General features: G+C 43.2%; 1 protein-coding gene across 1 annotated transcript in view; it reads left to right on the forward strand.

Annotated features, from left to right (window-relative positions):
- Positions 1-27,186, forward strand: part of LOC126230338 (dehydrogenase/reductase SDR family member 11-like) — a 64,183-nt gene that overhangs the window by 10,987 nt on the left and 26,010 nt on the right. The window contains exons 3-4 of the mRNA XM_049942396.1: positions 11,781-11,943; positions 23,032-23,161. Of these exons, the coding sequence (XP_049798353.1) occupies positions 11,781-11,943; positions 23,032-23,161 (293 nt within the window). The remainder of the gene's footprint in view (positions 1-11,780; positions 11,944-23,031; positions 23,162-27,186) is intronic.

Below are 27,186 nucleotides of genomic sequence, written 5' to 3' on the forward strand. Positions count from 1 at the left end.
GTTCAAATGGCTCTGAGCACTATGGGACTCAACTGCTGAGGTCATTAGTCCCCTAGAACTTAGAACTAGTTAAACCTAACTAACCTAAGGACATCACAAACATCCATGCCCGAGGCAGGATTCGAACCTGCGACCGTAGCGGTCTTGCGGTTCCAGACTGCAGCGCCTTTAACCGCACGGCCACTTCGGCCGGCTCTTCCCACTAAAGTCTGGTGACATGCTGGAATATAAGCCACAGTAACTTTACGTTCAAGCAGCACTCTCATTTATAGTTGTATAGCGACAGAAAAAATTATATGTCCACACTCGCACCAGTTGGGCGTCGTTGTGCCAAATAGCAGACTCCCTCTCCCCTCTCCCCATCCCCCGCCACATTGTCACTATCACATATTTGTCGAGTAATAAAGAATGTAATTACAATTAAAAAGCTTCCGCAAGTTTTTTATTTTCTAGATTTCGCCACTTCCACGAAACCCTTTCGTATTTTTTATACTTGTATATCCAGCTATCACAGTGGCGTCTTACAGGTTCGGACCCCCATGTTGGAATTTGTGTTAGCGGGTTTCAATCTTATATTATGTTTAAACGCATAACTATCGTACACCTAACACCCAGATCATACAAATTTCTTGCCCAAGACATCATTGTGAGTCCAATATACTACAGTACCTCTATTCGGCGTTAATTTCCAAGAGCCGAGTAAACGGGTAGAGACACGTTTGCACACCATAATGTTATCGTAAAACTGTTCGATATTTAATTTTCTATTGCTAAAAACTCCACCAGTTCAACACTTTCGAGGCGGAACACCTCGAGACGGAACTGATTTTGCTGGCAAAAATAAGTTTTGGTTCAAATGGCTCTGAGAACTACGGGACTTAACATCTTAGGTCATCACTCGCGTAGAATTTAGAACTACTTAAACCTAACTAACCTAAGGACATCACACACATCCATGCCCGAGGCAGGATTCGAACCTGCGACCGCAGCAGTGGCGCGGTTCCGGACTGAAGCGCCTAGAACCGCTCGGACACCTCGGGCAGCGATAAGTTTTGTTTCGGGAAAAACAGAACCTGTTACAATGCCATATAAAGATTTTGTTTGTTACATGTGCGAGAATACAATTACTTCGATCAATATTGAAATTATACGAAGCATACTGTACGCTGGGTTCTTTTTTTTTTTTCGTAACAAACTAATTTTTGCCAGCTGCATCAGACCTGTCTCGGCGTGTACCTCCTCCAAAGTGTTAAACAGGTGCAGTGTTTCGCAAGGTTCAAATGGTTCAAATGGCTCTGAGCACTATGGGACTTAACATCTATGGTCATCAGTCCCCTAGAACTTAGAACTACTTAAACCTAACTAACCTAAGGACAGCACACAACACCCAGCCATCACGAGGCAGAGAAAATCCCTGACCCCGCCGGGAATCGAACCCGGTTTCGCAAGGGAAAGTGTGCTTAGAGCCGATACCAAACACTTTTGCGATAACATTATTGTATGCAAACATTTCTCTAGCGGTTTACTTGGCCCTTCAAAATTAACCCCGAATGGACGCACTGTAGTATACAGTACTTGCAATGATGTCTTAGTCGAGAAACTTGTGTGATCTGGGTGTTGGGTCTACGATTGTTATGCGTTTAACCATGATGTAAGGTTCAAATGCACTAACACGAACTTCAACATGGCGGTCCGAATACATAACACGCCACTGTGTTGGTTTGATTTACAAGTATCAAAAGTACGAAACGGTTTCATGGAAGTGGCGAAGACGAGGAAATATGAGGTTTATTCAAATGAAACCTGGTCAGTGCGTCTACCTCTGCCTTACACGTGAGGTGGCACCGTATAACTGCGGGTATGGTGGTGCCATCTACTGCTAGAGAGACTGACGCGTGGTCACCGTTTGATGCTGCATAGTGCCAGCGTGGTTGCTCGCCAAAGAGAAGGTGGTCGCAAACATTATCGTCCACTACCGAAATGTATCGACAAATGAAGGCTGTGTAAGATGAGTCGTTCAAGTGTCGTGGAACGGTGCAAACGATTCGTTGAGTGGCGCGAGTCACTGGAAGACGACGCTCGTCTTGGACAGGCTCACCGTGTCATCACAGCGGAAACGGTTGCGGAAGTGAATGCTTCGTTCTGGGACAACTGCAGAATCACCGTGGACGAGCTCTATCGGTCACAGGGTATTAGCGTGGGCACCGCCCACAGCATAATGCATCAACACTTGAACTTCCCAAAAATCAGTGCGCAGTGGGTTCCCCACCAAGAGACCGCCGAACAGCGCAGTACTGGAATGGCGCTGTCTTTGAGTCATCTGTAACGTTATCAATATACGAAATACGGCTTTCTTTCGCGTATTGTCACAGGTGACGAAACATGGTGTCACCATTTTGAACCGGAAAGCGTCAGAGCAAGCACCTGCAAAGAAATCAAAGGCCGTGAACAACAGTTCTGGTAAGGTCATGATGTCTTTATGTGACACAAGGGCTTACTGCTTGTCGAGTTCCTGGAACAGCGAACCACCATCAATGCCCAGCATTATCAAGCCACTTTATAGAACCTTAGACGAAACATTTAGTCGAAACGCCGAGGCATGTTTTCCAATGGTGTTTATCCTCCAGCATGATAATGCCCGCCCACACACGGCCAATGCGGTGAAGACGACATTGCAGCAGTTTCGGTGGGAAACGCTGGATCCTCCTCCTTACAGACCCGACCTTTCACGGTGTGACTTTCATGTGTCTGGACCTCTAAAACAAGCTATTCGCGGACATCGATTCGCAACGGACGACGAAATACGTGACTGGGTCCAGGCCTGGATCCGACAGCTTCTTCAAGGATGTAATCGAAAGGGATAAATGTGCCAATAGTTTTGGCGACTATTTTTGAGTATGTGTGCTGTGTATAACTACATTTTTTAGTTAATAAAATCGTTACCGTTTCTTTACACAAGTGACCGGGTTTCATTTGAATGCCCCTTATGAAAAAGGTACGAGGACTTATTTAATTGTAACTAGACCCTTTATTCCACAAAAGGTATGTGATAACGATGATGTGGCGAAAGGACGGGGGGTGGGGGGAGGTGGGGTGCGCTTGCCACTGTGCAGTGCGAAATGACAGCAAGCTGGTGCGAGTGTGCCATCAAATAATTTTTTCTGATGTCCACATTCGCACCACACATGTACACATGTAAACTACATGTAAACTACAATCACAGATGTGTATGTTTTAGAGTGTAAGAGTACTGTGGTCAGTGTTCCGACATGACTAACGAATGTAACTAAGTCTGGTTGTAAGGGAGATATAGAACTGATTCGGAAAAATTCGATTTAAATGCTTTGATTGCCATAAAGGGGATGAAAGGCTTTATGTGGAAAATTATTTCGACTCATAAGATTTGTATAGACACTGATATTTCCAGAGCCAAAGCCGACAACAGGAGCCATTTCCAATACTTTGTTCATTGTCAAATGTCATTGTAATATTTAATTGTAATTACACTGATAAATATGTGGCTGGTCTCTTAGGACGACTCTGCCTGAATTCTGGGTGTTTGGCAGAGGTAGCCGGTGGTCAGAATGAATTGACATTTCTGGATTCAGGTGCAAATCATCGCTAAGCCTCATGAACCAGTCAGGTGGGGTAAACCGTGTCGCCCTCTAGGTGGGTGAATAACCAACTAGTACTCAGTATGTGTTGGGCAGCCTTCATGATCGTATTAATTCTATTATCCCATTTTTATGTTCATATTTGAGAAGATTCAATATCAATCACTAACAAGTGGCGCTGGTGGTATTGATAAATTCCAAATTACTGCCTTTCCAATCGCCCCCAGACGCCTCCACAGCTGGGCATTCCTGTCTGGTGGGCCGAGTCAGGCTGCTGACATGGCGCGGTCGCTGAGACGTACGTACACGGCGGCAACCAGTGCTGCGCGGTTTCTGGCCTGGGGCGCTGCATGTGGACTTCCCGACGAGAGAGCGTCGGATTTACTACTGTTCCAGCGATCTCCGACCCCTAGCTGTGGTAACTACTACTGCAGAATGGAACACGGTTTAACTATGTGATATATACTGCTCCTCAGTAGCGTCCAGTGGACTCTGTCTTGCAGTGGAGAGATGGTATTCGTTGTTGTTACTGTGCTGCCACATGGTAGAACATTCCTTCTCCTTCTTCATTTCGCTGTAGGCTGAGAAAACCAACTTAGGGATTATATAGTGCTTCAAAAACCCAACCACATCATCAAATTCCCGATTGAAAAATTTATTGTTCCTGATAGTGGTATTACGAGCATACATACCGATTGACCCCCTCCACACATTGTTTAAGGTCGTAGCACGCAATTCAGCAGAAATTTGAAATTTTCAGCTACCTCCAGTGTAGTGGATTTCCTACCAAATGACCCAACTGTCCCAGTATCCACCAACAGGAGGCAAGGGAAGAAAACTCTAGGAGAGTTTGGAAACCGGGCACTTATGTGGTCGAATCGCACCAAATGTAGCATTCCTAGTATCCACCAATCGGGTACAAGGTAAAACTGGCAGCACATGAATGGTATTGATTTAATTAATTAGTAAATCAATCCAGTAGAGTAAGGGAATACTTCCAAGAAATCCACAGCTGGGTGTTTTCCGGGTATCCATTAGTCTTTTCAGGAGAAAGAAGGGATTAGTGCGGCACACAACACACACTAATAACTCCGTCTCAAATGCTTTTCTTCCATCTGTTACCGGTTTCCCTAGCTATGGAAGTGTCAGGACAAGTAGATATAGCGACCACCAGCGCCAGGTAGGTGTGGGGGCCATCGAGGGATGGATGAGATGGGGTCGGGGGAGGACATCTTGGTCTGCATGTGCTTGCATATTTTAGTTCACATATACAGAAAGTAATTATTTGAAACAAATGCTGTGGGAGAGAGAGGGGGGTGGGGGAGGAGGGAGAGAGAGGCAAGAAATGAGTCTGGTATCAATTGTGAAAGGGATGCCACTGCCTGATTCTTTGTTTGCAGAGGATTAGTGCGGTCTCACAGTTGCGACGGTCCCTGACTTGTGGCACGCACTGTGCAGTGAGATTGGTCCCGCATTCAGTGACGTGATCGAGAGCTTTTTCGGCGTAAATCTTCAGGACAATCTGCCCCTATGTGTGATGAGTGTTTCATGACAGTATTCAGTGTATGACCACAATAAAATAGCGCCATAAATGTTTAAAAATTCCATACTGCCTTGTCATCCAGAATCTGTTTAAAGAACCAGTATTACATACACTACAGTAAATTTCTTGACAGATTATTTAAAGGGATAAATAACTATATTACACATACTCCCTTGCCTGCCATAAATTATTTAAAAATATTCGATACACCCCAATCGATTCTTGTCAAGTGGACAATCAACTAAGTCTTTTTCTCCTAATTCCAGATGGGGGAGGCGAAGGGATCTGGGGGAGGGAAAGGCAGCTGGTAGTTTTCCCAGAGGAGGAGAGGTTAATTAATTGTTCAGTTTAATTTATTAATCCCTTAGTTAGATATCGAAAGTGTTTGTATCCTGAGGGGATTTCCTGGAGGGGTGGAGGACGAGGAGGGGGAGGTGTGAGAGATTTCTCAGAAGGATGAATTACCCTCAGGGAGTCATAAATCAGCCTCCATAAAGCAATTAACAGAACAATAGGGAGAGGCTGGGGAAGGGGGAGAGATTACATGAAAAACCACCTAGCAGAACAATAGGCTTATGTCATAAATAAGTGAACTGTCACGACTTAATTAATTTGAATATCAATTTGATATCAGTTAATGTGCTCCAGAACGAAGGTTGTCCTACCACTGAAGTTCTATACTGAATTCCCCCAAGAATGTGGAGCCGAGGAGATGCCGGCACACACACTGGAAGATGTAGTATGCATTACCACAAGCATAATGAAAAAAATAAGAGGAATAATTAAAATCTTCGAATCATCTCGCCTAGAGGAACTGCAGAAAGAAACGGAGCTAATAGTTGAAACCGCAAAATAAGTATTTTACAGGAAGAAAATTTTGTATGCATTAGAATTCCAGAAAGTACTTCTCTGTATTTGTCAAGTTACATGCTGGAGAAAGAAATAGATGATGAAGATGCAGATCTATCTTATAAGCTAAAAATTAAATTGGGAATTATTAAAAGTACACCTATAAAAAATAAGGAATGAGTTATTTTCTTGGTGTGAACGTATATGCAAAAGGTACTACAGATTTAGTACAAAAACATTTAGTAATCGCTAACCTACCAAAAATCCTAAGACATTTCCTATATACAATGATCCATGTGTTTGTATTTCGGATGGGGGAAGCGGGTGGTTGGATGATCTTGAAAAGTAGTTGTAATTACGGAGGTGAAAGTGTAGCGACCCCCTTTTCTTACCTATATGGAATATCTAAAATTGCGAAACCTAGAAATATTACGAAATATTACGAATGAATACCATGAAATGTGCACAGACCGAAATCAATGAAACTGTGTGTTCTGGAGGGAAGTAGACTGATGCTACATATGAACACCTTAATAGTGGAAAGAGGTGGTCTCATGGTGAAACGGTCACAGCATCCTGCACATGAGCAGTACAATCTAACATTGATTGGACCATGACTTCAGTTTGCAAGAAGAACGTTACAAGGAGCAGTGATAAGCTGCGATAAGACTGTTACATCTCCTCCGGCTACTGATAGTGGTGTTTATTTCTTCGTAAGATGTCGCTGTTTCTTCGTATGCATTTTCGGCTGCCGACGATCATTTTATAGGACTGTTAGGAATATACTACAATTTCCAAACCGTAATCGGGCTTGAACTTCGTAAAAAGCAGGCGTCATACATCTCTGGTAAGCTATGTAATATTTGTATTACAAAGAACGGATGTTTTGTTTTATGACCTTACAGTTTAACTACGGTAGTTTATCGGAGAGAAATTTGGAGGGACAATGTATGTCATGCGCTGGAAATAACATTTCTTACTTCGAATATTAACAGCGGTACATTCCACGTGAGTAATGGGTTGGAAACATGAACTCTAAGAATAACCGTCCATGGAGTTCTGTTAAATTTTCAGCAGTTACGTCAAGAGCCCCTTATCGGTAGAGTCTACGTGATTAGTATACTGTAAACTTTGACGGGAACTGACAACGAATGAGAAGATCTACGACTGTATCATGCAAAACAGTGCAAGAACATGGAGAGCCAATGAGTCAGAGACTGTATTAAGTGATACTGTATTTGTTCCTTAGCCAGGGTGTAACAAAATTCAATTTGCAGCAATTTCAAAATGTAGGCTTACTATTTAACCAAAGCAGGGCATCATCGTATTTTTATTAGCTACATACAGATCTATGGTGAGTTTGAACATCAGCCACAACTCGTCTATGATTCTGGAATTTGGAATAAGTGTTCTATTGCGTCTTTTACGTAGAACTGTCTATCGGTTCCAATATTTGCGAATGATCCCCTTGATTTCTTTATAAATGTTTTCTCTTGGTGACCAACATCGCTAACCATGTTCGCCAATCACTGTCTCTTTGTCGACGGACTCAGGATCATCTACATTACTTGTTGTCAGCAGCGCTAAACTGTATCTCTCACGTGATTGTTGTGAAACTAATTTTTCGGAGCAGTTATCTGATGAGCAGTTTAACATTACTTTACAAGAATGCTTGTTCTCACAGTCGATAATGTAAGTGAAAATTTCCTGGTTTGTACTAGCTGCATGAAAGTAGCTCCTTTCTGCTAATGTATAGTTGAGCTGCATCCGTGTAATTCAATTTAGGCTATGCTGAATGACTTTAAGAACGGCGCGTCTAATTCTGACACCTTGTGCAAGCATGCAGTTATCAGGCTAACTGGACCACCGTTAGTTACTTTCATCTGTGTGTACTAGCAGTTACGTTTGATTTGCATTTCACCTAACCTAATAATTTTACGCACCTAACAACGAGGAGAGTTTCTGTCCCAACTTTGCCATATACATTCCCTTTACTGTTGAACGGAGATTCTAGTGTTATGTGAAAGTTATTTGAAGCTCTCGCTCCGGCAGATGACAACTAACACTTCTAGAACCTCATGTCCCGTATTTGATATTATACCGGTTTCAGTTACTGGGTTTACAGATTACAAAATTTTACATGGAAATCTTGGGAAATTTGGATTCACACTCAAAAAAATGTGTTCCACATGCCCTCTCTTCCCTCTTGGCCGCTTCTGGTCTTTGGTGGACACTGGGGTAACTGTACGAGTCTCCGTAGCTCGTGGATTCTTCAGGTAAGCCCTGCACCGAACTGACGAAGTTTCTGCTTTAGACAGTCCACTTGGCTCCAATCCATAGCAAGATTCTGGGGCTGTACATAGTCTTTTCCTGTACGTTCGTGGTATACATATATCCAATATGAATATACCCTGAACTGGGGTAATTTGATGTCAAGCAATATTCGTATATCCCAGTTCGCGTTCGTTATTCAGTACAAGATAATGAAGTCAGCAAAGCGGCGATATCCACAAGCGACTTGAGACTCAACCATGTCCAAATGATACTGCTTTTGGAAAGCCTGGTAAAAAGTTTTTCACAGGTGGCTCGACGACATGAGGCATCCTTGCAGAAGCTGTGTACTTTGCAAAGATAAATATGAGCCGCTTCTGTCTGCGACCTACAGAAAAATCCGGGCTAACACCTATGTTACCTCCTTTCTGACAGATCATACAATATGAAACAAGTCGGCAGACTCTTGATATGTACCAATTCCATAATTACTCTCTTGCCCGTTGCCAGGTCTGTTTGGAGAAAAAACTGCGAACTATCTAGCGCAGGACCTCCTAAGATATCTTGCTACGTCGCAAGAACTTCATAAATCGAAGACTCAGTGAATATCGCGCTGCTCTGATTGCCCGACAGGAGCAACAACTGCTACAGACTTTAATATTTCATCTTCACTATGACAAATACCAACTGCAGTTAGCTGAGACAACGGCAGAATGGTGAACGTTATGTTGCGACATCAGCTTCAACGAATCTGGGTACAGAACTATCTATTAGCACGTATCACAACAGCCCTGCTTCCCCAAGATTCTAGCCTGAAGGGGAAGAAAATTTTCGCCATTAATAGGTTAAGAGCACCCACTTGGATTCCAATAAAACGGATATAATTAAAATCCTATCCAAATTGCGATTATTACTCAGATGAAGAGGTGGTCCTATACACTGACGGAAATCTCAACACCATGGAGTTTTGCGACGTAAACGAAAGATGGTAAGCGTGTGTCTTCATATTAAAGATGATGTCGATTCACATTTCGCCCTTGTCACTTAAGATTTGCGCTAGTAGTTCCACTATGAGAAGCCAAAATGGGTTGGCTTCAAATACGTGCGGTCGTATCTTTGAGATTATACGTGATGAGTTGATGTTAGTGAACGTTGCCCTTACAGGGACAAAGACGCCATTATCAACACCTCACTGGGTTTTAACGAGGTCTTGTAATAGGGCTACGAGAAGCTGGAGGTTCTTTCTTCAATACTGCAGAAGGACTTGCAGGGATATAACCACAGTACATGGCTGCTGGGAACGGTGGTTACGGGAATGTACGGTCGCAAGAAGACCGGGCTCTGGACGACCACGGGGCACTACCGAGAGGGAACACCATCTGTTTGGGAGTATGGCTCCAACACATCGCACTGCATCTTCAGCAGTCATTTGAGCAGCAGTTTGAACCACGATGACACAACACACCGTTACAAATGGATTACCCCAAGGACAGCTCCGAGCCAGACATTTTATAGCGTGAATTCCACTGACCCTAAACTACTGCCGTTTGCGAATTCAGTGGTGTCAAGCGAGAGCTCGTTGGAGGGCTGAGTGGAGGTCTGTTGTGTTTTCTGATGAATGTTGGTTCTGCCTTAGTGTGTTGGTAAGAAGGAATCCAGCTGAAGGCCTGCAACCATCCTGTCTGCATGCTTGACACATGGACCTATACTTGGAGTTATGGTGTGCGGTGATATTTCGTACGACAGCAAGAGCCCTCTCGTGAACAGCCCACGCATCCTGGGTGCAAATTTGTACGTCAGTCTGGTGATTCGACTTGTTGTGCCGCCATTCATGAATAACAGACCAGGGTTGTTTTCCAACAGGATAATCGCCCACATACCGCTGTTTTACTCTTACGTGCTCTGCAAAGACTCGACATGTTGCCTTGTCCAATTCGAGCAGCAAATCTGTCTCCAATCGAGCACATATGAGACGTCATCGAACAAAAACTCCAGAGTCATCAACCAACAGGTTTAACCGCCCCTTATTGACCGACCAAGTGCAATAGGCATGGAACTCCTTCCCACAAACTGACGTCCGGCACCTGTGTAACACAATGGATGCGCGTTTGCATGCTTGCATTCGACAGTCTGGTGGCTACACGGGTTCTTAATGTACAAAAATTTCAAAATTAGAATGGTTTATCTCGCGCTTACATTAACCTATGACCTCGTAATGTTAATCAATTAAATATGTTAACTAGACAAATGTATTCCGTAAATTTCATTACTCGACATTAATCACTTTTTGATATTGCGATTTTTCCCATCAGTGTAGTTGTAAACAGTAGATGTAGCTGGATTGGGCTAACCAGTTTTCATTGTTCGATAGAAAAGGTGATAGTGTCATGAAATTTAGTCCATATTTATTAGCGGTGTCCCTCAGTGAAGAACCCACTATTACTTCCGTTGCTACTTCGCTTTATGTCTGTTTTTGTGTTATGGCTGTGTCTGTCTTTCTTTTATAATGCATTCACAATGAACAGAACAAAATCAGGAACTGCACGTGATACTGATATGTTACTACGTTGTTATATTTTGTAATAAGTTGTCCATACGTCTTCCTTTTATGGAAGGTTATGAATAGATTCCTGAAAGAGAGTCGTTATGTTGCGACATCAACTTCAGAGTACCTGGGGCCGAAGTATCTAACAGCACATACCACATCACCCTTGTTTCCCAAACAATTCTAGTCTAAAGCGGAAGATTCCCACCATCAATAGATTAAGAGCAGGGCATGTGGCTTCCAGTAGAGCGGCACACCTGACATAGTCGATATCCTATTTGAAAAATGGTTCAAATGGCTCTGAGGACTATGGCACTTAACATCTGAGGTCATCAGGCCCCTAGAACTTAGAACTACTTAAACCTAACTAACCTAAGGACATCACACACATCCATGCCCGAGGCAGGATTCGAACCTGCGACCATAGCGGTCGCGCGGATCCTGAATGAAGCGCCGAGAACCGTTCGGTCTTAGCTGCCGGCGAGATATCCTATCTGAATTGTGGTTACTGTTCAGTTGAAGATCTTGTCTTTTAGTTTCTGGTGCACTAAGTACAACAGTGAACACAACACCAACTGAAGTCCTAAAAATTGTTTATTTCTCATACTGATTTGCTTTTAAGTTCTTCGAAGAATTATGAAAATGTAAGTTTTTGGTTGTTACCTGTTTGGTGCTTTAATTCGATTAGTCAGTGGTAAAAGCTTAACATTGAATGACTATGTTAAGTTTCTTTACACATATAATCAAGTTAAGTGAGGCTACCTGTCTTCGCGAATTCCGTGGTTCTGGGGAGAGAACCTAAAATATTATCATCCTTTTTGGCAACAGCTCCTTTGTTCATGTAGTTACGACACTTACTTGTGTAGACTGGAATAATGGCATACTTGATCTATCTCCTAATGATTTTTTTCCTTCTGTCTCGTGAAGATTCGACAAATCTGTCGTTTATTTCTTGCAGGCTCGAGAACTGAAGGACGCTCCGGGTACGCTCTATCCGTTGCAATGTGACGTCAGCGACGAGGAGAATGTTCTATGCGCCTTCAAATGGATCAAAGAGAATTTAGGAGGGGTCGATGTTCTTATCAACAGCGCCGGCGTTTGCAGAGAAAACCTTCCCACAAGTAAGTGAGCCACAGTTCGTCTCCATTCAAGTAAGAATCTTGAGACGTCCTGATACTGCAAAGAATCTGGAAAGAGATTTACTGTTTATATGGACAGGTGGTAAATTACGCACAGAACCGGTGCTGAAAAGGATTCTTGTACGCTTACTGTTTGTCTTGTTTCTCTCTGGCCCACGGCTGGATGTCTTGTTCATGTCGTGTGATATGTTAGAGACTCAGAGCAAGGATCGGGATTAACTTAAGGAAAACATGTACAATGGTGGGCCAACTCCGTGCGTCATTTATCATTCACCTCAAAAAAAAAAAAAAAAAAAAAAAAAAGTAAAACAAAATAAAATAAAAAATAAATAAATAAATAAAAATAAAAGAAATAATAGCAATTCTGTCATAAGCCAACTAACAGTTACCAAGAATCTCGTTATATTAATACAGATAACTGAGGTTTTTAAAGTAATATCGCAATGCATACTGAGATTTGCACTACACGTAAAATTACAAGTGGTACTCTAATAACATATCAACCATGCAACACCGTGATGGCCCGATTTCAAAGCCGCGTGGAGTGGCCGCGCGGTTTGAGGCGTCATGTCACGGAGTGCGCGGCCCCTCCCGCCGGCGGTTCGAGTCCTCCCTCGGGCATGGGTGTGTGTGTTGTTCATAGCGTAAGTTAGTTTAAGTAGAGTTTAAGTCTAGGGGCCGATGACCTAAGCAGTTTGGTTCCTTAGGAATTCACACGCACCGATTAGAAACAATTGATGAAACAAACGGGCGGCAGGGCTGCGTCTGCGCGTCTAGCAGCACAAGTGTGGGCTAACCCCACAACAGGACTTGAAATTAAGTTCAACAAACGACAAGTAAATTACGTAAAATTGAGGACATCTCCACTGCAGCCGGCCGGGGTGGCCGAACGGTTCTAGACGCTACAGTCAGCAACCGCGCGACCGCTACGGTAGCAGGTTCAAATTCAGTCTCGGGCATGGTGTGTTTGATGTCCATAGTTAGGTTTGAGTAGAGTTTAAGTCTAGGGGACTGATGACCTCAGCAGTTAAGTCCCATAGTGCTCAGAGCCATTTGAACCATTTCCCCACTGCAACAGTAAGCTCGAGACCTGCTCCGAGGCAAACATTGGTCACAAGTACATATAATGTTGGTTAAGTCGCATAGTGCTCAGAGCCATTTGAACCATGTGAATTACAATGATTTTACAATAACAGAAACACTGACAAAATTACTTTCTCAAAATTACCAAAGCCATGATACCAAAAGAATGGCAATAAACTGCTCAGCTTGAGGTGGAAATGAGAAATCCGCAGAAGCGTGTGTGACCTGCCAACACCTATGCCTCGTGCGTTGACGGGAAAGCCGCCGAAGCAGAAGGAAGACGCGTTCCTGCATCGGACCAGCAGAACAGCAATGCGTCAACCGCTGCCTATACAAAGCTGTCGGCATGTACCAAACGTCAAACAGCAGACACGTTTGACAGAAATTAATACACACAGTAGTATTCAAACGGATAATTAAAATTATTCGCAAGGATACCAACTATTAACACTTCAGCACAGGAGCTCCCCGCTCATAAACATTGCAAGTTAACCTTCCTAGAAATAACAAGGAAAAATGTACAAAGTCATTTGAAAGAAGGCCATAACGTCTACAACAGAGAAAAATCACACTCAGTAGTATCAAATAATGATAACAGTGATTTCAGGAACCAGATTACCATTGCAAAATACTAGCTTGGCGCGTAAAGAAACCTGCAGACTGACACACACAGGTCCAAAAGGTGTTACTGAAAGGCATAAAAGAACCGGATACCTGGCCAGCTAGCACCGTAAGAGAATTAACAAAGTAGAGCAGTTACTGAATAGTCTTCGTACATGATTTCACATAAATGCCAAGGAGGTCAATAGCTTCAGGACTTCAAGTAGGCACTGGATAATACTGCCCTCCTGCTCGTAGCTGCTAACAAGAGGTTCAGTACATCTCGACGTATTTAGCCCACCACAATTATCTGGTGCATTTCGTAACCAGGATACATGCGACGAGAGCCGCTTTTTGTCCTCTCAGCTCACCTGAAGCAACGGTAAACGCTGCAGGTAAAGGAGGGCACCTACAGACTAACGGTCAACGGTTTCAACTCTCTGCATCGGTCATTACGCCGGGTAATCAGGCACACCCGTCCAGATCCGTCTTCCATACACCACTCCTTACTACACAGCCCCAGAGGTAACACACAACCAAGCAAAGATGATACGACGAGGGCCAGAATCGATGGCGCAGAAGTGGCGCCAGTACGATCGCGTGCGAGCGCGCCCTCACAGAAGCCACCACTGTTCATTTTTGTTGTACGAACTGCGTGTAGCATAAGAAGCAAAGTTGTCACATATTATTGATACAATTTTCGATAAAGCATCGTTCAGTTCACTAAGTTTGATACGCATATTCAATGAAAGAGGAAAAGAGGCAGCAGGTACAACAAAGAAAAGAATCATAAGTTACTGTGGGAAAATGCCGAAAGCAAACCAGCCGTCTACGACGTTCCAAGATGGCAGATGAAGCAGTTCCATGATGAAATAGCCAAGGCAGTGTGTGGTGATAAGCCATATCATGAGCCCAGCTATAGGCCACGTAGCCAAAGAAAACTAATAGTTTTAGGCGTTCATAGGCGGGCAGATAAGGCAATGCCGTGTTGAAACGGCAAACACACTGCGAGATAAACCAGTTGTTGGGACTAGCGATAGGACACTTAGCTGTTGTTCACAGCTCATGGAATTTGAATGAAAAATAAGCAGACGGAATCTCTTAGCAGACACACACACACACACACACACACCACACACACACACACACACACACACACACACACACACGATGGAGGTTTAATGTCGTCCTATATACGTATAAGCAGGTAACTACCTCGAACTGGGACACAGGCTGACAGTTACAGTAACTGTAGCAGTGCAGTATGAGGGAGATATCAGCGTATTACAGTTTTCCAATCTGTGGAATTAGCTTCAGATAACGCCCATCTGCTAGGCTGTTTCGTTCTGGTCTGTAGTAATTTCTGTACGACAGTTACAATCTTTCCATTATACAGCTGATGGTTGCCCATAATCGCAACTGCGAATACATTTCATGTCACTGAAGGCTGTCGTCCGTTGATTAACAGCGGCAGTAGCGGCGCAACATTGGGCTGACCTGTCTGGGGTTTTAATGAGTCTCCAAGACGTGTGCTGTACAGGCCTAGACAGTTATCCTGGTAGGCGACACGGATTAATAATGCGTTACTATAGCCAGAATAAACTGCCATTTAACAATTGGTAAAATCTTATGAAAAATTTATCACGTATTTTATACCCACTGATGAGAAAAAACATAATGATCAATTACTTAAAAGCCTGTTCGTCCACATTTGGAAAGCAATACAGCGGCGACTCTGCGTGCAGTGGATTCTAGAAGCTCGTGATAGGTTTTCAGATGTTTTCCCCGATCAAATATTATTTTTAAGCGTACGTGAGGAACGATGTTAATTCCAAATGGTTAATGTGTGATTGGAAATCTTCACAAGTGAAGAAAAATCCTTTTTACTAATAATTTGTGGAAAAAATTTGTTTTATGTTCTCGGCAATTAAGAACTTCCGAGCCGTCATTGAGATTCGAATTTTGGAACGTGGATTACCCGGAAGACCAACGAGTGATCACAAAGTCGCATTACCCCCTTTGGTGTGTCCGTATATACTTAGATGTTGACACTGTGTTCATACGGCAACACGACAGAGGACATCTTTGAGGTTGTGTGACTGTTCTTAATTATTTATTCCGGAGTGTCTGGGTACGCCACCGTTTTCACAACACAGTATGATTCTCTTACATGTAAGATGCGAAATTCTCCTCCAAATTTCTGGCATGATGGCAGTAAACGTACTCCGAACAAAATTCTTAAGTACATCTGTCTCGCAACGTGTGACAGAAACCTTCCATTTTATGAACCCCTTAAAACGCATTGCACACAGGATGACAGATCACAACTTCGAAGCGGCCACTCCAAAGGTACAAGCGAATGGACAGAACAACATCCAGTCCGTTTATAATAAAATATCTCATTGAAGCATTCTCTAACGGCGATAACAGAATGGACTTGTGCCCTATCCTGCTGAAACCACATACGCCCGAGCAGTTCCCGATCTTGCAGATGCGGAATAAACCAATCGCGTTGCATGGTGACATAAGCAGTGTGATTCACAGAAGAGTTGAAGAAATATAGAGCTACCAAGTGGGTTGCAGACATTGCAGCCAATGTCAGGACATGTGTTGGCTTGTGTTCTAGTTCCTCATAAAAATATTGGTTTTCTTTACTCCAGAAACCTTTCTGTTTCTTGCACTGCGATATATTGCACACTTGTCAAAGAAAAACAATTTGTCACTTGAAGGAAGAGTTGCTAAGACATCAAGCATTCACCCACACAAGCCTAATGACTTTTCGGATGTCGTTACCATGCAGTTCGTTTGCAAACCAAGGGTTTAAATGCCTTTAGCTTGTAATAATTCCTGATATGATTTTGTAATGTAGAGTTTGGAACTCCCAATTCCGCTGACCATTTACGAATGGACTTCTTTTGGCGAACGTTCGACAGACACTGCATCCTCCACAAACGTTTGCATTAGCGTTTATGATCTTCCTGGGCGCATCAAATGTTTTATACATTCAGCTGAAGTGGCTTCGGCTAATCCCGCGCGGCCTCAGGCGCTGCAGTCATAGACTGTGCGGCTGGACCCGGCGGAGGTTCGAGTCCTCCCTCGGGCATGGGTGTGTGTGTTTGTACTTAGGATAATTTAGGTTATGTAGTGTGTAGGGCATGCTGCTTTACTGTATGGTTAAATGATGATGGCGTCCTCTTGGGTAAAATATCCAGGAGGTAAAATAGTCCCCCATTCGGATCTCCGGGCGGGGACTACTCAAAAGGACGTCGTTATCAGGAGAAAGAAAACTGGCGTTCTACAGATCGGAGCGTGGAATGTCAGATCCCTTAATCGGGCAGGTACGTTAGAAAATCTAAAAAGGGAAATGGATAGGTTAAAGTTAGATATTGTGGGAATTAGTGAAGTTCGGTGGCAGGAGGAACAAGACTTCTGGTTAGGTGACTACAGGGTTATAAACACAAAATCAAATAGGGGTAATGCAGGAGTAGGTTTAATAATGAATAAAAAAATAGGATTGCGGGTAAGCTACTACAAACAGCATAGTGAACGCATTATTGTGGCCAAGACAGACACGAAGCCCACGCCTACTACAGTAGTACAAGTTTATATGCCAACTAGCTCTGCATATGATGAAGAAATTGATCAAATGTATGATGAGATAAAAGAAATTATTCAGGTAGTGAAGGGAGACGAAAAATTTAATAGTCATGGGTGACTGGAATTCGAGAGTAGGAAAAGGGAGAGAAGGAAACATAGTAGGTGATTATGGATTGGGGGTAAGAAATGAAAGAGGAAGTCGTCTGGTAGAATGTTGCACAGAGCATAACTTAATCATACTAACAATTGGTTCAAGAATCATAAAAGAAGGTTGTACACATGGAAGAATCCTGGAGATACTAGAAGGTATCATATAGATTATATAACGGTAAGACAGAGATTTAGGAACCAGGTTTTAAATTGTAAGATATTTCCAGGGGCAGGTGTGGACACTGACCACAATCTATTGGTTATGAACTGTATATTAAAACTGAAGAAACTGCAAAAAGGTGGGTATTTAAGGAGATGGGACCTGGATAAACTGACTAAACCAGAGGTTGTACAGAGTTTCAGGGAGAGCATAAGAGAACGATTGTCACGAATGGGGGAAAGATATACAGTAGACAAAGAATGGGTAGCTCTGAGGGATGAAATAGCGAAGGCAGCAGAGGATCAAGTAGGTAAAAACACGAGGGCTAGTAGAAACCCTTTGGTTTAACAGAACAAATACCGAATTTAATTGATGAAAGGAGAAAATACAAAAATGCAGTAAATGAAGCACGCAAAAAGGTATACAAACGTCTCAAAAATGAGATCGACACGAAGTGCAAAACGGCTAAGCACGGATGGCTAGGGGACAAATGTAAGGATGTAGAGACTTGTCTCACTAGGGGTAAGACAGATACTGCCTACAGGAAAATTAAAGAGACCTTTGGAGAAAAGAGAACTACTTGTATGAATATCAAGAGCTCAGATGGAAATCCGGTTCTAAGCAAAGATGGGAAAGCGGAAAGGCGGTAGGAGTATTTAGAAGGTCTATACAAAGGTGATGTAATTGAGGACAATATTATGGAAATGGAAGAAGATGTAGACGAAGATGAAATGGGAGATACGATACTGCGTGAAGAATTTGACAGAGCACTGAAAGACATGAGTAGAAACAAGGCCCCGGGAGTAGACAACATTCCATTAGAACTACTGGCGGCCTTGCGAGAGCCAGTCCTGACAAAACTCTACCATCTGGTGAACAAGATGTATGAGACAGGCGAAATACCCTCAGACCTCAAGAAGAATATAATAATTCCAATCCCAAAGAAAGCAGGTGTTGACAGATGTGAAAATTACCTAACTATCAGTTTAATAAGTCACAGCTGCAAAATACTAATGCGAATTCTTTACAGACGAATGGAAAAACTGGTAGAAGCCGACCTCGGGGAAGATCAGTTCGGATTCCGTAGAAATGTTGGAACACGTGAGGGAACTTACTACGACTTATCTTAGAAAATAAATTAACGAGATTTAAACCTACCTTTCTAGCATTTGCAGACTTAGAGAGGGCTTTTGAAAATGTTGATTGGAGTACTCTCTTTCAAATTCTGAAGGTGGCAGGGGTAAAATACAGGGGGCGAAAGGCTATTTACAATTTGTACAGAAACCAGATGGCAGTTATAAGAGTCGAGGGACATGAAAGCGAAGGAGCTGTTGGGAAGGGAGTGGGACAGGGGTGTAGCCTCTCCCTGATGTTATTCAATCTGTATATTGAGCAAGCAGTAAAGGAAACAAAAGAAAAATTCGGAGTAGGTATTAAAATCCATGGAGAAGAAATAAAAACTTTGAGGTTCGCCGATGACATTGTAATTCTGTCAGAGACAGCAAAGGACTTGGAAGAGCAGATGAACGGAATGGACAGTGTCTTGAAAGGAGGATATAAGATGAACATCAACAAAAGCAAAACTAGGATAATGGAATGTAGTCGAATTAAGTCGGATGATGCTGAGGGAATTAGATTAGGAAATGAGACACTTAAAGTATTAAAGGATTTTTGCTATTTGGGGAGCAAAATAACTGATGATGGTCGAAGTAGAGAGGATATAAAATGTAGATTGGCAATAGCAAGGAAAGCGTTTCTGAAGGAGAGAAATTTGTTAACATCGAGTATAGATTTAAGTGTCAGGAAGTCGTTTCTGAAAGTATTTGTATGGAGTATAGCCTTGCATGGAAGTAAAACATGGACGATAAATAGTTTGGACAAGAAGAGAATGGAAGCTTTCGAAATGTGGTGCTACAGAAGAATGCTGTAGATTAGATGGGTAGATCACATTACTAATGAGGAGGTACTGAATAGAATTGGGGAGGAGTTCATGGCACAACTTGACTATAAGAAGGGACTGGTTGGTAGGACATGTACTGGGGCATCAAGTGATCACAAATTTAGCATTGCAGGTCAGCGTGGAGGGTAAAAATCGTAGAGGGAGACCACGAGATGAATACACTAAGCAGATTCAGAAGGATGTCGGTTGCAGTAAGTACTGGGAGATGAAGAAGCTTGCACAGGAGAGAGTAGCATGGAGAGCTGCATCAAACCAGTCTCAGGACTAAAGACCACAACAACAACAACAACAACAACAACATGTAGTGTGTAAGCTTAGGGACTGGTGACATTAGCAGTTAAGTCCCATAAGATTTCACACACATCTGAGCACTTTTTTTGAAGAATAATTAAAATTTCATGTAAGATTTTAGTTATTTTGGTCATTTGCTTGTGTAAGGGTGGATGGTGCTTATTCATACTGCCGGCCTTTAATGTTTTCATGTTAAGATGCACTTTCGTCAGGAGTGGGTCAGTATAAATCTTGGTCCCATTTTCGTTGGTAACCCCCCCCCCCCCCTCCGAAGACGATTCTCTTCCATTGTTCCCTGCTCCGCCTCTACACCCTCTTCCCCCCCCCCCCCCCCCCCCCCCCTACAATGACACATGCCTGCAACGCTACCAAGGGGAGTTTAACCTTGCGACAGGAATGGATGAAAGTCAGTTGGCTCAACAGTGGGCACTATGAGGAATTCTGGGCATGATGAAGAATAAACTGGAATTCATTTAGCTGAGATTGATATAAGGAATCTTACATATGTAGATGACACCATACTGGTTGCAGAAGGTGAAAGAGAATTAAACATCCTGCTGGCCTGAGGGAGAACGTCAAGGAAACGAAAATTGTGCAACTGCATATATCACTGCATGACATACAGGAGGAGAAGAAATGGAGGTATTTTCTGTGTTGGTGAATGCAGCCACTAACTCAAGAAACCGTTGTTGCTTTGAGGATAGGGGAGGGTACAACTTCGACAGTGTTTTAAGGAGTAGAGACGTAACTTTAAAACAAAAAACCTTATAGTAAATTGTGATATACGGATGTAAGACCTGAGTCGCAAGAAGGCTGGACGGCGTGGAATATATACCTCTGAATTGTGGTATTGGAAGAAAATTCTTAAGAGTTCCATGGACTGCAAAGAGTACGAATACAGCAGACAAAACCAGACTGTTGCTTCGACGGTATAATACTAAAAAAAAAAAAAAAAAAAAAAAAAAAAAAAAAAAACAGTCCTACTTTGGGGACATTACTAGAAGACACCATCCGATGGAAAAGACGGTAGTAATGGGCAAGATCGGAGGCAGAAGAAATAGGCGGCCAAGGATGAGATGGATCGACGGGGTCATAGCAGTAATGGATTCGAAACTGGAACGTCTGCAGGAGAAAATGCAGCACAGAAGAAATTAGCGTGCCTTAGTTCATGGGGTCATGGTTAGTGGGAATCGACTAAACAAATAGAGAGAGTGAGTGAGCGAGTGAGAGAGAGAGAGATAGAGAGAGACACTACATACCAAGTTAACATCGTTTTACTCGTTGGAATGATCCGAGAGGGCGAGCTAACGCTTGTCCATCTACCCTCTTACCTTTATCCATTTTTAACCAGTGTTACACGATGGAATCATTCCCTGCCGCATCATTAGTGTAAGTTTGGCACAACCACCTTGATTTTGTAACACAAAGTTACGCATATCTTTGGTATTATAGGTATTTCTAACCTACAGAATTCGTTTCAATAATTTTTGTTTAAGTTGAGTCGTTTTTCAATTAGGCAACAGATTCCATCTGCACAGTACGATTGATTTATTTTACGAACTTCACACTACAGGCGACTTGTTTTGTTTTACCTGTGTTCTTTGTAGTTTAAATTCATAAATTTATTGCATGTTCGTTTTGAGGCACCTTTCTGATAAAACATCAGTTACAAATGATTTATGATGATTCCTTCAAAACATTTAAACAATACTGAAATTGAAAAATAAAATATCAGATTCATGAAATATAATGAAATAAAATTTTTTGTTAGTAAAGGAATTACAGTGTTACGTACTGTTTCAAAGTGTCAAAAGTGGGACACTTTAAACTAAAATCATGGACACAAATCCTCAGCGAGGCGACCAGTCTATTTACGCAGACAATGGTTTAAAAAACTGAGAGCTTTCAAAGAACATGGTTTGCGTTCCGAAAGCATTAAGCAGAATGGAAGAAATTTTGTACTATCAGAATGTGTGAATCTATTGGATTGCGACTGGTAAAGAGAAGTTTGCAAGTATTGTAAGCCAACAAAGATATCGTTGCATCCCATCTACTGGCCAGTGATGAAACGTGAATGTACAGAGTTGCCAGAAACAGTCTGAATAGCACTTAATGCTGTTGCAGGGTAAGTTGCGCTGAGAAATAATTCAGTACTTTGCCCCGTGTCCGAATAAAAAACAATGAAGTTAGCCAATCAGGCCGTTGCGTCTTGAGCGCGCAAATTCAAGAGGCTTGCCAGAGACTGTGTCGCCAAACATGTTCGTCTGTTTCCCGAATACCGAGCAAGAGAGCGACAAACCAAATAATCATGGAACGGTAGTAAGGATCGAACCAGAGCCGAAGGCTGAACAGTCTCGAAAGTTGGCATCCATGTTATAACAACTGATACTAACTGAATCTGGCGGGCCGCTTGAATTTGCGCACTCAAGGACATTCAGTGCTTACTATTTCGGAAACGGAGCAACGTATCGAGTTCTTTTCGTAACAACTATTTCTCAACTCAGCCTACACTCCAACACCCTCAAAAGCTTTTCAGATTGTTTCCGACCGCACTGTATATAATCCAGAATGAAAAAGGTCCAGGTACAACCGACGTATCTCCTTCCGAATACTAAACAAATGTAATAGGCAGCCAGCAGCAAAAAAAATCATTATTTCTATTTTTGGAATAATAAGGACGCAGTTCTTGATTTTCTGTAATGCCGCTGTTCATAAATAGCGAGAGACACGTTCACCTTTTACAAGCATAAAGTCGTCACTACCACGAAGAGATTACACAAGTACACGGAAGCGATCTAAATTCACAATAGTAATCCCAAACCGCACGAATCTTTGGCAGCTAATCTGGCACCTTCTTAGACTGGACAAACATCCCTTACCCACTGCACAGTTCAGAAGTGACCCTCCGACTTTTGCAGGTTGGACCCTGTGGAAGACAGTCTTCAGCGTCTCAAATTGATATTACTGGTGACATAAAGTGGCTGTGACGACGTAGATACAACAGTTTGCACTCGACTTCTTGTGACGAAGATTACAGAAGCGGCTTAAACGACGATGCTCTGTCACTACATTAAAAAAAGTGGCTGTTCTGAGTAGCTTCATTGTATACAGTATCACTAACTTTAACAGCACAAGCATTTCGAATGATGTGTCAGTTCACACGGTTTCACTGCAGTCCTCGTCCTTCGCTTTATTGCTGACTGATGATGGCGGCATGCTGTGTTCCCAGCTGGACAGACAGCCGAGTGGCGGCACACACTGGACGTCAACGTCCTGGGGCTGTCCGTCTGCACGAGGGAGGCCGTCCAGAGCATGCTGGACAGGGGAGTCGACGACGGCTTCGTCATCCACATATGCAGGTAGACGTCAAAGCGTTTATAGCGATGTATTTTCGTCTTGTGAGACTGTATAGAGGTATTCTTAAACATAGAGCCATTCAGCATTTAGCTTCCAATAAACGTCGACATCAGGTACCGCGTGAGAATCATTGTTTCTGGTACCTCAAAACCGCCCTAAGCTTGAAATCTGCACTGACACCTGCGACAGCTCTGACATGAACGTTTCATGAGATACCTTAGGGAGGAACTAATAAGTTTCTTGACAGTTCTTGGATTACAGTACTCCTCTTCATCATGCAGCAAATACATGTTGCAATGTAAAGTGAGATCGGTTCAGAATTCTCCAGTGCCCAACTGTCTATTGCGATTCTCAAGGAATAATCCTCATACATTACTTTGGAAAACGTTCAACCGAACCTGAACCCTATTATGCTTCATTCCTGGATCGTTTAAGACTTGAGTTGGCTGAAGAAAAGCATAGACTAGCACACAAAGAAGTGCTCTTTCACCAGCATAATGTTCCATACCACGCATCAGCGACAATGGTGTGAACTGGGCTTTGAACTACTTCCTCATTCGCGTTGTTCACCAATCTCAGCTCCAAGTCACTTTTTCCTGTTCCCTAAATTGAAATTTTTGCTTGCTTTGAAGGAATTTTCAACAAATGAAAAAGTGACAGCCGCAGTCAACGAGTATTTTCGCAGAGTCTGACAAAACCTCTTTCTATTGATGGGACGAAAAAACTGGACCAAGTGTCTACCCCTCATGGGAGAGAATGTCGAGAAGTAAGGTGAGTTGTTTACTGAGCAAACTTTTTTCCTTGATTTCTTACTGCACTTAATATACCACCTCGTATTCTCACACAGCTTAAAATATATTGTTGCATTACCCCTGGTTTGAGGCTAGTTGTTAGGTTGCAGTTATTTGGTAATCTTGGACTCTGTTTTTTCACTCTTGTTTTGTGGTGAGCTATCGTAACTATTTCGGTTGGCACGTTCACCAAATTCTCAGAGTAGAAAAATGAACATCTTTAATTACACTTTTTTTCAGGATATGTGGATAATCTACCCAGCTACAAAACTAGAAATGATTTTTCGTAATATACAAATTCAACCTTGATTTGAAAAACCACAAGCAATGTCATCTCGTAAATACACTCTTGCAAATTTTCATACAGGGTTATGTATATGTGTCTGATACTTTTCCTGTTAGGCTTAGCTATACACAGCGTTTAGCTTTCATTATTACAAGACTAGCTACTTTGTTTACAATTCGGACAGCAGAATTACAGGTGATGATATCACTGTGTATTGTCGTTTAAGAATAATAAAACGATTTCCGTTTTCCGAATACCTGGTTCTCGAAGTATTGGTACGTATTTATAGCTGCCAAAAGAACAAACATTACCTCACCTTTTTACAAACTGTGTAGTATATACCTATGTTAAGATAACACTTGAAGATTTTCAGTTGGTGTTTTACTTTTAGAGTTTATAGCGTTCGTTTCCACTTAACTATTGACACCACTGTTAATCATTACTGTTAATTTGGTGCTGTCACTGTTGGTGGTAGTGCTGATGTGACTATGGTGATGGTGGTGGTCGTGGTGGTGGCTGGATCGGCGGCCCTATATATACACTCCTGGAAATGGAAAAAAGAACACATTGACACCGGTGTGCCAGACCCACCATACTTGCTCCGGACGCTGCGAGAGGGCTGTACAAGCAATGATCACACGCACGGCACAGCGGACACACCAGGAACCGCGGTGTTGGCCGTCGAATGGCGCTAGCTGCGCAGCATTTGTGCACCGCCGCCGTCAGTGTCAGCCAGTTTGCCGTGGCATACGGAGCTCCATCGCAGTCTTTAACACTGGTAGCATGCCGCGACAGCGTGGACGTGAACCGTATGTGCAGTTGACGGACTTTGAGCGAGGGCGTATAGTGGGCATGCGGGAGGCCGGGTGGACGTACCGCCGAATTGCTCAACACGTGGGGCGTGAGGTCTCCACAGTACATCGATGTTGTCGCCAGTGGTCGGCGGAAGGTGCACGTGCCCGTCGACCTGGGACCGGACCGCAGCGACGCACGGATGCACGCCAAGAGCGTAGGATCCTACGCAGTGCCGTAGGGGACCTCACCGCCACTTCCCAGCAAATTAGGGACACTGTTGCTCCTGGGGTACCGGCGAGGACCATTCGCAACCGTCTCCATGAAGCTGGGCTACGGTCCCGCATACCGTTAGGCCGTCTTCCGCTCACGCCCCAACATCGTGCAGCCCGCCTCCAGTGGTGTCGCGACAGGCGTGAATGGGGGGACGAATGGAGACGTGTCGTCTTCAGCGATGAGAGTCGCTTCTGCCTTGGTGCCAATGATGGTCGTATGCGTGTTTGGCGCCGTGCAGGTGAGCGCCACAATCAGGACTGCATACGACCGAGGCACACAGGGCCAACACCCGGCATCATGGTGTGGGGAGCGATCTCCTACACTGGCCGTACACCACTGGTGATCGTCGAGGGGACACTGAATAGTGCACGGTACATCCAAACCGTCATCGAACCCATCGTTCTACCATTCCTAGACCGGCAAGGGAACTTGCTGTTCCAACAGGACAATGCAAGTCCGCATGTATCCCGTGCCACCCAACGTGCTCTAGAAGGTGTAAGTCAACTACCCTGGCCAGCACGATCTCCGGATCTGTCCCCCATTGAGCATGTTTGGGACTGGATGAAGCGTCGTCTCACGCGGTCTGCACGTCCAGCACGAACGCTGGTCCAACTGAGGCGCCAGGTGGAAATGGCATGGCAAGCCGTTCCACAGGACTACATCCAGCATCTCTACGATCGTCTCCATGGGAGAATAGCAGCCTGCATTGCTGCGAAAGGTGGATATACACTGTACTAGTGCCGACATTGTGCATGCTCTGTTGCCTGTGTCTATGTGCCTGTGGTTCTGTCAGTGTGATCATGTGATGTATCTGACCCCAGGAATGTGTCAATAAAGTTTCCCCTTCCTGGGACAATGAATTCACGGTGTTCTTATTTCAATTTCCAGGAGTATATATATATATATATATATATATATATATATATATATATATATATGTGTGTGTGTGTGTGTGTGTGTGTGTGTGTGTGTACGTGTACGTATGTGTGCGTGTGTGTCTGAATGATTGACAGTCGGTAATGTCCTATGACAGCCGACCTCGTCTGAACTTTAGTTTTATCTGCACTTGATGCGAAATTTAACAACTGCGCAATTTGCAAAACATCCATTACGATTATGTTTTTTTGTTGTTAGGCGTTTTCATTGCTCAATTTCCAATCAACGTCTCATGTTTCGAGAATGTCTAGAAGTTCTTGTATTTTTGCGTGTTTATTAACGAACATGAAAGCTGACTCTTATCTCCACAGTCTGCACTGGTGTCCAAAATTAAACCACTATTCCCCCGTTGTCTGTATAATTCACGATATAATCATAGAAAATGTCAACAGATGTCCATACAATCGTGATCTGCATGAACGATGACATTCCGGTAACGCCAACGATGACGTCAGAGCACCCATCAAACGAGGCAGTAATTGTCGAGTAGTCCGACAACCGCGGTCGTGGTGTACACTGTCACAGACGGTGCCGTGTGGCACAGAGGAGTCGCCAATCAGGTTCTCTGCAGTGAAGAGAATGGAAGCGGGACAGTCACATGAACCAGTTGTCGGAATGCGTGTGAAAATGCGTTAAGCTGAAAAAAACGAAGAAAAAATGGTGCAGTTGTATACGTTCTGAATTTTTTACATTGTTTCTACTTTACTGCCATCTGTTTATATTGTTTTGTTGGAAAATTAACGCAACCTTGCATGATTTCTGTTTGTTGCTTTGATTTCGGACACCAGAGTAGATAAGACGTTTGATTGTCAGAAAAAAATATTTGCATTATACACGGTTTTCTCGAATGAAGGAGTCGTTACAACGGATCTACTTTCGCTTCCCCTTAAAAGACAGCGTCTGTGAAAGTAATGTAGCATTCTGCTACCATGTAGAATTCTCATTC

Source organism: Schistocerca nitens, unplaced genomic scaffold (assembly GCF_023898315.1).
Source record: "Schistocerca nitens isolate TAMUIC-IGC-003100 unplaced genomic scaffold, iqSchNite1.1 HiC_scaffold_380, whole genome shotgun sequence".
Classification (NCBI taxonomy): domain Eukaryota; kingdom Metazoa; phylum Arthropoda; class Insecta; order Orthoptera; family Acrididae; genus Schistocerca; species Schistocerca nitens.